The sequence below is a fragment of the Parasteatoda tepidariorum genome, chromosome 8 (genome assembly GCF_982258835.1).
Source record: "Parasteatoda tepidariorum strain Cologne lab strain chromosome 8, Ptep-v5.0, whole genome shotgun sequence".
Classification (NCBI taxonomy): domain Eukaryota; kingdom Metazoa; phylum Arthropoda; class Arachnida; order Araneae; family Theridiidae; genus Parasteatoda; species Parasteatoda tepidariorum.
In genome coordinates, this window is record NC_141762.1 from 21098438 (window position 1) to 21109239 (window position 10802).

General features: G+C 34.1%; 1 protein-coding gene across 2 annotated transcripts in view; it reads left to right on the forward strand.

Annotated features, from left to right (window-relative positions):
• LOC122269489 (uncharacterized) overlaps window positions 1-7469 on the forward strand; it is a 33357-nt gene extending 25888 nt beyond the window's left edge. For both annotated transcript variants that reach the window (XM_087149962.1, XM_087149963.1), the window contains exon 9: window positions 1943-7469. In XM_087149962.1, the coding sequence (XP_087006088.1) occupies window positions 1943-6574 (4632 nt within the window). In that variant the 3' untranslated portion in view covers window positions 6575-7469. The remainder of the gene's footprint in view (window positions 1-1942) is intronic.
• Window positions 7470-10802: the final 3333 nt, after the last annotated feature.

Sequence of the window (10802 nt, forward strand, 5' to 3'; positions counted from 1 at the left end):
CAGTACAAAATAAGCTGATTCTTCGGACTTAATTCCAGTTGAATAGCAGACTATTTTTATAGTGATACTATTTTTATGGCAGAACAGCAACTAGCTTTATTTAATTTTTTTTTAAAGTCAGTGGAACTTACGGTCCTAAGAGATTTGCATGATTTCCACCAGTCAAGAAACATATTAGTTCTGAGTCAAAGTTACCAAACACATCAATCTTGATATTCATTCGATACTGGAACTCTGATGATAAGTTACTATAGCATTTTATTTTATTTTATAACCGTCGTTGAACAGTCGACCCAAATTTTTGGGTTTACGTCTTTTAATGTTACTACTCCGTAGCCCTGTAATTTTGAATCCAATCCAGAAGACAAGGGATCGACTGGATCGAGTGGTGGGAGAAATTTGCCTTCGTGGAGGACTTTTTGATGGAGCTAACCCGCATTTGCGTTACATGGAGAGGAAGACCAAATAACCTCCCTCTGTTAGCCTGACGGCTAGGGGACTCTAACCCATGATCCGTCTACCACTGAGGATATTTCACGTCAGCACTGTGGTCGGTGCAAGCTGGATGCGGAGTTCACATCGACTGGGATTCGAACCCGGTTCACCTCATTGGGAAGCGAACGCTCTATCCCCTGAGCCATCGCGGCTCTACTATAACATTTATGCAACAATTTTGATTTTCCTCAGAAACAGTAAACAGTTATACTATTCTAGCAGGGCTTCTTTTTTTTCTCCAGAAAAATTGTCGTCTAATATCACTACTCTCGATCATGTGAGCCAAACAGTTATGTTTATGACATTTTAGACTAAATAGCCGCAGATACTGTTGGCTGGCCTGATATTTGGATTTTATTTTTTGGTTATTCATGTTTTTACCTCTTTTTCATGCCGATGAAGGATAAATTTCGGACCAAACGGTATCGACAATGACTCGACTCACCTCATCGACATTGAAAACTACGGATTTAAATGTCGATGAGATGAATCATCGTTCTAATTTAATTAAACGTTTTGACTTATTTTTATGTTACCTCTTCCCATCTATGCATGCCGATCCTTAATGACCGTAAACTCAAACACCGTAGACTTTCCGTAGCCTTTCTTTTCCCCTATATATGACAGGTATTCAGAATTCTACCATGTCTCTTAAGAGGTTCTTTATTTGCGCCATCTTGGATTTTAGGTTACATTTTTGATTTTTGTTTTCTTGGTGTTTTTTTTTCGCAAGCTTTCGTTTTGATGACAGAATATTATTCGACAGCACAATATTTTTTTTTAAAGGTGAAAAACAGAAGGGATTGCTTTATTAGATAAAGAGAAATGATGATTCATAATTTTTAGAACTTATAGGAAACTTTCCTCAAAACCTAAAAGCAATAAAAGAATATGCGATTTGTGGTTTTGTATCAGTAGTTTAAAACAACTTACTATTCAGATTTTAGATTTTATAAGATTCATTTTTATTACAGTTTAAATTGATAAAAACCAATTTGGTTGGTTTTTATAACGTAACTTTCACAAAAACAAGGATATTTCTTAAAAATTTAAAAACAAACAAATTTATACTATTTAACTACTTTTCAAAAGCTAATGATTACAGAACTGCATTGGTATAATTTTGTCAGACAAAATCGAAAGGGAATTTAAATTACTCCACGTTTTATATATCAAGTTTTCATTAGGTGACGGTCATGTATTTAACATATGTATGGAAAGATATTGACGAATTAAGTAAATATTTACCATCAGTTCGTTTGGGGAGAAAAATAAGGAAGATTAAAAACATATTTAGAATTTTCACTCTCCGTCTCCTCTCCTATGACAGCTGAGTTCGAACGAGGGTCTCTTAAAAGATGTAGCAGTTTTAAGGGTCGTAGTTTATTGTTCCTTACTTTCATTAAATTTATTTTCTTTCATAAAATAATACTTTTTATTATTTCAGACTCAAACAGTCATCCAGGAGGGATACGCTGGGCTTGATGTTTGGTCATTGAATGATGACGATTATTTGAAATTTTGCGAGAAAAAGCGATTTCCAATTCTTCATTTAATACGAGATGTCTTCAAAAGTGAAAAACCTCCCTTCAACACATTCAAGGATTTAGATATAGCACTTCCGACCGGAGAATCTCAAATAGTTGGCGAAATTCAACTTTTGCCAGAACAAAACATAAATTCAAAGCCTCTTGAAAGATTTAAATGCGACAAAATAGGTTTCTTCCGTCACCCGGGAGACTGTACAAAATTCTATCACTGCTCTGAATACCAAGCCCCGAAGCGCAATAATAGTAAGGAATATGCAGTTTTCGTTTATAAATGCCCTAGAGGATTAGTTTATGATGAATTACAAGGATCTTGCAACTGGCCCACACACTCTGAACCTTGTCAAGGATCAGGTGAATTAACTCCCGTTGCAGCCAAGAAATTCCAATGCACGAAGCCAGGATTTCACGCGGATTCAAAAGATTGTCGGTGGTTTTACTACTGTTTGGATTTAGGTGATGGAACGTTAACAGCTTTTGAGTTTTTGTGTCCATCTCATCTCTTAGGATTTGACGAGGAAAAACTTCTCTGTAATTGGAAATGGATGGTAACAGCTTGCGGAAGTTACACTCCAATGGAAGGAACTGCAAATACAAATTCTACACAAATTTCTTCTTCGAATTCTCCTAAAGATGAAGAAAATACTTTCAAACTTTCAAAAGCTCTTGGTTTTCCCCACGAAACTTCGAATGGACACCCGATTCCAACTCAGTTGACCGGCACACATGGACAAAGGAAACCTTTGATAGCCACAGAAATTTCTACTCCTTTCGAAAACAAACTAAAAAATAATGTCGCTGAAGTTCAAATTACTATTCCACATAAGAGTGGACCAGAGAAAATATCCTTCCAAAGTGACAAAAGTATTGATGCAGAAAAATTACCTTTCAGACATACGAATGAGAAGAGCTACGGAAGGGCCGTTTGGCATAGATCTATGATTAATAAAGATAGACAGACTGCTGATCATAGTTATAAGGCATTAGATAGATTGATAGAACAAATAAAAAATTCTCGTACTACTCAAAAACCCAAGTTTGATCAAAATGGGGATCAGAGACAAGGTATTGGAAAGGTAACAAAAATTGAACCTAAGCTACATCAACCTGAAATATACCAAAACAGACCTCAGGAAATAACTTTTAATGTAAGACAACAGTTAGCTCCTTTCGAACCAAACCAAAGCAATATTCCGAAATTTATTCCATTTGTGCCCGGAAATCTCCAGGGTAGGTCCGTTGGTACGTATAAAGAGAACGAAATAAGGAATAGAATTAATGATGCGTCTCGTCACGATACGGAGAAACTCAATGCCCAGCCATACGCCAATGTAAAATGCTCAAAATTGCTTGAAAACAATTTAGATTTTGGCTGCATTGGGGAAGTTAGTTTAGTTGTGAACATGAAAAATGGTGCGGATACTAATAAATTTATCATCAAAGATGATCAGTTGTCTCGATCAGCGTATCAAGGCACAGAACAAATTACTCAAAAAATTAAAAACAATAATGTATCAGATTCGCAAAAGATCGATTTTGCATCCAATCATTTGCTAGATAATAAAGCACAGAAAGCCAGACCCTTATACACCCAAGGAAGGTCAGTGTCTTCCGATAATAGCGGAAATATTTACCCAAGAGCCTTAAGCCTAACACAAGAGGCTGATGCCAAAAATAATGTTAATATTACAAACGATTCCAGCAATAGCGCAATAGACCAAAACAGGGAAGCTGTACTTGAGGATGGAGATGTCTTACGTATAAATTTATCAACACCATCAACGGAGAAGATAGAAAGTACAACTAGACTTAGAAATCACATAGAGAGAGAAACAGACGATGACAACAACAAAAAATCGAAAGAAACAGTCATGTCCATAAATTTTTATTCTCAAGGCGTTCTCTTGAATGTCTTTTTAAGTCATATGAATGAAATACCACCTCAAACTCTCATTGAAGTTGATAATATGCTGAAGAAGTTTATCAAAGATGGGCATATAAACATAAAACTCCTGGAGGATAAGTTAAATGCTTCAACTGAAGGCATGCCAAGGGAAATGAATGTGTCAAAAATGTCAAGTGTTGCAGATATGATTGACATGTTAGAGAAAATGATCAACTCAACGAATAAAGTTGACGGAATAAGCCTATCTGAAAGAGATAACGAAACAGTGACTAACGTGACTCAAACATCAGAAACTCGTGTAAACGGGAACGCAACAGAGATAATTACGAAAGTCAACGAAGGATTTGAAACTTCAACTGTAATGAACGAGTATTATATTAAAATACACGAAGTAAATTCCACTGATCGCAAAACAAATCAGAGCACTGACTTACCGAATTCTAACAATAGCCGACGATTGTCACCAATTTTGCTACAAAATAATACTCAAGAAAATAAGGGCTATGAAAATAATGTGCCATTTGTAAGAAGACGCTTAATTCGAAAGTTTAAATTACCTAGTATCAAAGAACAGTTGGATCTTCAAAACAAGCATCGAAATGCAGATACTGAAAGCAAACCAGAAAGTGACATTTCTTCTTCACATCTAAGAACCACGGAGAGAGCTCCTACAGAGATCACAAGCGTATCACCAAAACGTTCGAGATTTCCTTCTATCCGAGAACAATTGGAAAACCAGAGGCAAGAAAATTTAGCTTCGAAAATCTTAAAACAATCAGATTTAAACTACAACCTTAAAAAGAACTTTTATGGCGGAGAAATCCAATCACATGTAAACAAAGATATCAAATATGATGATGATCAATATCAATTTGGCGAAAGAATTAAAGTCATAAATTACGAAGGAAATGATCATTTATATCCACAAGATCCATCGAGAGTTTCTGCACCGGTAAATTCTTTTAACTCACAAATTAGTCCAAATATAAATGTAAACAGAAGAGAGGAGCACGAACAGCCCTTTCACAATTTATTTAATAATCGAACAACTCAGCAACAATCATATTCCAAAGAACTTCCACATAACGAAATTAATTTTTATGGAATAAATAACAGCGAAGAACGAAGACTTCCCTTAGATCATTCTCAGTTTTATTACAAACTTCCAATTCAGCCAAATCCATATAGGTCAGAAAATCCAATTTGGCGTTCTGAAATTCCTAACAAGGAATTTTCTGATAAAGGGGATCCTTCACTAGAAATTGTCTTTAATAGGAATCAAAATACAGCACATGAACATGATAATAATAAGCAGCTCAACTCCGATGGCTTCAGTTTAAGACATAATTCTGATGATGACTACAGAAGACAAACTTCTGATGACAACTACAGAAGGCAAACTTCTTATGACAACTACAGAAGGCAAACTTCTGATGACAACTACAGAAGGCAAACTTCTGATGACAACTACAGAAGGCAAACTTCTGATGACAACTACAGAAGGCAAACTTCTGATGACAACTACAGAAGGCAAACTTCTGATAACAACTACGGAATATCAAATCTTGATGAAAATGGTGATGGTTATAAGAGACAAACCTCCGAAGACAACTATGGGAGGCAAATTGTTGGAGATAACCGTGCAAAACAAACTTCTGATGATAACTATAATATTTACAATTATGGCGAGTTCAAAGAATCGTTTGCTGTGGATGATACAAAAAGACGTATTTTTGATGAAGCTGTAAGAGCACAAGCTTTCGACCACTCTCACCAAGAACAAACTTCTTATAACCCCCAGAGAAACCACCATTTTAAGGAAATACAACGACAGCAATCATCCAATGATACCATAAATAACCAAGCGCATAATGATTTCACCAGAACATATCTCAATAATTATCACAGTAGAAGGCCAACTGTTGATTTCAGAAATGGTTACATTACAGATACTTTCGAAAGGCAAATACCAAAAGATAACTCCCGAAGAATAACTAATACAGGCATTCCTGAAAGTACACAGAGTAATTATGATTTTCCTTGGGGTGAAACACCTGATGTGTTTAACAATCAGCACTCGCTTCAAAATTCAGATGTAATACACCATACAGATAATATTCATCACACACAATCATTTAATAACTATCCAAGGCACACGCACCCAATTGTTCAAGAGAAACGTAAAAAACGTAGAAAGTTGAGGATATTAGTGAAAAAGCGTCGAAACAATGACACTGATAACGAGCGAGGACGTCAACCAATCGATGGTCAAATGAAAATACCCAAGCATTTATTAACCGAATTGAAATCGACGCTTATGAAGAAGCTAGAATCTGAAGGTAAAACTGACGTCGAATTGCAGATCAGATTCCAGGACAACGTATGGAACATTCCGTTCGTAAATGACCAAAGGGATCAGTCGATGTCCCCCGTGATTTGTACTCGAGCAGGTCTTTTCCAACATCCGAAAGATTGCAATATGTTTTACGAGTGTTTTTGGGATAAGTGGTTGAATAAATTTACACTGCATGTTTTTTCTTGCCCCGTTAAACTTGTGTATGACAACAGTATTCGAGGTTGCAGCCGACCTAGTTTTGAATCTAGTTGCAGCAATTCAATTTTGTGATTGTGAAAAAGTTAAAAACTGACGTCAAATACTGTGCCAAACGTGAATCATAAAAAGAACAGTTGCTCAAGTAGAACTATAGCGTTCTCATTTCCTATGAACTTTGAAAAGGTGTGGAAGCTTTACAAACAGCAACTTTGTTAGGGACTGGTTAAAATGCTTATAGGGACTTATTTAGGGAAAACCATACAGTCCTATCCGATAGGAGTATTAACATAATCATTTAGTTTTTATTTTAAAACACTTTTATCATGCAGATTGTTTAAAAGTAACGGTCTTTTAATTATTCAAATTTTTTACAGTCATAACTTAAACAGTCATACTAATTTTAAGGCCTATTACTATCATATTTTTATCCGTATCGAGAACGAGGATTTTCCCCTTGCCTGTTTCAAATTGTACCTCCAGAATTTACAAATATTTTCCATTGTATGAAAGGATAATCGATTCAATGGAACTTTAAAAAAAACTGTTTATGCCAGTTTGAAAGACATGCTTTTAAGAAAAATGCGTAATGTATACGTAAGATACTCCTGCAAATTTGTTTATAACATGTTTAGCTGATTTATAGACGGCTGAAAAAAATGTGTCACATGAGATTTTGAGAAAGACTTTGAAATTAAATCACACAAAAAAAAAATCTTTCACTACAAACGTTTTTTCAAAACATCCTAATAATATTAAATTAATTAATGGAAATGTAATTTTAAGGAGTAGGGACGTTCTCAGCTAATGTATTCTTTATTTGAAAGAGACACTAGTTTAATTTCCAATTTACTGAAACCTTAGTTCGTGAATTATACCAAACAAGACTATAAAATAATCGTATAAGCACGACTTTTGTAAATATAACATTTTGTGGAAATTAATATCCAATAAAACTTTTTGAATAAAACATGGGTTTGTAGTCTCATTTTATGATTTGTGTATTAAAAATTGTCTGTGTGGAGTTATCCTCTGTTAATTAAAAACAGTTTAAAGTATTTATAGAATATCATTGAAACTAAAAATAAGTGAAATCAACATCACAATAACAATTTTTACTCTAATTTTATGCAATTGACATCTTGTAGCTCGAAACATTTTTTAAAAGGAAATTTATAAATAATTAAAAACACTCATGAATTCAACTGCTAATAAAATGATCAACGAAATTTTTAGATCAGTATATTTTTCATTTATTTTATTGTAAAACGTACATTGGCATGTTTGTGTGCTCCTTACAAAGATGGCTTATAAACCCATGTCGAGTTGGAAGAACAGATAGTACAAATAAAAGAAGGAAATCAAAAAAATATAAAAGGGTTGCGTCGAGATTCGAATTCAGTATCTCCAAGCTATGGATGGTTGACTGAATGTAAACAATAACAAATTTCCTGAAACCGGAAGAAATTTAGAAAACTTGCGGTGTATCCCTCCGCTTATTCTGCTTACGAGGCGATGTGTGAACAAGCTTGATATTTTAGGAAGTCTCATCATTGTTATTTTTTAATCAAATTTTCGCGAACTTTTATTATTCATAAGAGTTTTCTATAATTTATAAATTCTAACAGGTCGTGAGGCAAAAATAAACTTAAGAAAATTAATATCACAGCGTGTGTAAAGCGTTTTATGTCCATTTTTCACATAAGTGATAATTGGGTATACTATAGCCTACGTCACAGATCGTGTTATTCCTACTAAATTTAACTAGTAAACAGCATTTTCTGCGAACCTGATTTCTAGCAACAAGTAAAAGCATCAAACGAAGTGTCTTGTTATAAGTCGCTACTCGCCAGGTTGGAATTGTATAAGTCTAGTTCCTTTGGAAATAATTTATATTGTTGTTTTACCGAAGTTAATGAATTTAGTAAGCATATTTAAAACTCAGTTTATTAATTAAACTAAAAGGTAAATGTTATTCCTAGTAAGTGGAAGTTAGTTGTGCTTTTTTCATATTATACCCAATTAACGTCGCAGGTTACGAAGTTTAACTTCTTCCGCGCGGAGGGACTCCACGCAATTTTTTTTTTTAATTAAATTTTCGCGAAATTTTATCATTCATAAGAGTTTTCTCTAATTTATAAATTCTAACAAGTCGTGAATCAAAAATAAAATTAATATCACAACGTGTGTAAAGTGTAAGATATGCCACGTATTGAGTGAATGCCCATCATTTTCTGTTCTTGAGAGAAAAAAAAGCTATCAAAATTATATAAATACTTCGTTACGCTTTCATCACATTTGATGATCAAAAAGAAAGAACATTTTATGTCAATTTTTCACATAAGTGACAATTGGATCGTCATCTGTTACATTTCGAGCAATACTAAATTTTAAAAAATCAATAACGTTGGAAAATCGGTTCTGCCCTAAAATTAATACACAGTGAAGATAGATTGCGATGTGTAAAGAAAGTTACTGTCTTCAGGCAAATCGTTTTTTTTTTTTCTTCTTCTTTTTTTTTTTCTCTCATCTCAAAATCAGCTTTCATGGACATAAACCGTTCTTTTCCCCTCATTTCAGACAATTGACACATGATTAATGATTGAAATTAATAAATCTATTTTTTCCTGCTGGTTTTGCTATCACAATAAATTTTTGAAAACTTTCAATGCGTTCACAATTTAATCTTCAAGAGCATTAATATATGCAAACATAAATAAAAACATGTCTTATTTAATAAGTAGTTTTGACCATTTCTTTTTTAAATATTTAATTTTTGGTAATACAGATAACATCTATAAAGAATACCTTTCTATTGGGATGGGAATATGAGTTGTCCAAATCATGGATAACCATATAAAGCAAGGCATAGGTGGCGCAAGGGATTAAAATTCGTCGCAAGACTTCTGGGTTACTATTTCCAATTTATTTTTACTCCTGAGCCTTAAAAAGCGCCTCTCTAATATTATTATACTTGTGGTGTTTCGCAACGCAAAGCGTTCTTTCAATTGAACTTTCAATGAAACAAGCAGCAAACGAATTCGGAAAACTCCGCAAGCATCCCATGATGCTACCCAAAAACTAATAACATTTTAAACAAATATGATAAATATAACAAGCCAAGCAAAATATAACACTTAAAACATGGTCAAACTTACTCTTTATTTATATTTGATATTAATTTTTTCAACTCTATTTATGGCCCAGGACCTTTTTAAATTTATAAATTACAGAAAACTCTTGTGAATGCTAAAATTACGCGTAAATTTAAGCATTAATCATAATAATAAAACTTCCAAGAATATCAATACTGTTTGCACATTGCCTCGTAAACATGATATAAACAGAGAGATAGACCGGAAGCGGTCTATATTTCTTCTTATTTTATTGCTACAATAACAAGACTCCAAAAACCAGAAGAAATATAGACAGCTTCCGGTCTATCTCTCTGCTTATATCATGTTTACGAGGCAATGTGACCATGTTTACGAGGCAACGTTACATTCAGTCACCCATTCATAGGAATGGTGCAAGATGCAAACGACAATTGATTGATTTATTCCACTTAAGTGCTATATTCTTCTCTTAGCCCTCGTTCGGACATCGTTATGAACATGACGATTTAAAACGGTGTGGATCTTAGACTAAGCATACAAACAAAGAAAACTGATAGAAAAAATAATAGAGGCAACGTTGGGATATATCGATGGAAGACGCAATGTGTTTCACTCAAATGAAACCACTTTGATTTTTCGCCATAGCAGGACGCAATTAAAACCAGTGAGGAACAAACATATATATCTAACACATATTTGCAAGAAGTATCTTATTTCCTTCGCTACTTGGAAGAGAAAAAACATCGAATAAGTAAAAAAAGAGGGGGAAAAGTGACCTATCGAAATAAAGCAACTTCTGATTTAGCTAATTATGTCCTTCTTGTTTTTATATTACTTGAAATATATGATGTTGTGTACCATTTGCTGAGCATTGGGAGACGCTAGCATCAATATTATTACAGATTTCCATGATGGCAGCTTTCATTTCTGCCACCAACTGGAACTGCTACTTCTTAGTGTATACAGTCTTACTGAAAATAGCCTCCACGTTTTTATAGGGTTATAAACTAAACCAAATTCAGTGGAGCGAGGGCCCATAGAGGGTCAAGGCCTACTGTGCCTATCTCAGTTTTCTTGTATAAAATGTCTTCGTCCTATAAAGAAATGTGCTCTTGTCTCAAACAACCTGTTTTCCTCTTCTTGTGTGTCGTCGTCCAATATGGTTTATAAAATTCAAAGTTCGACTT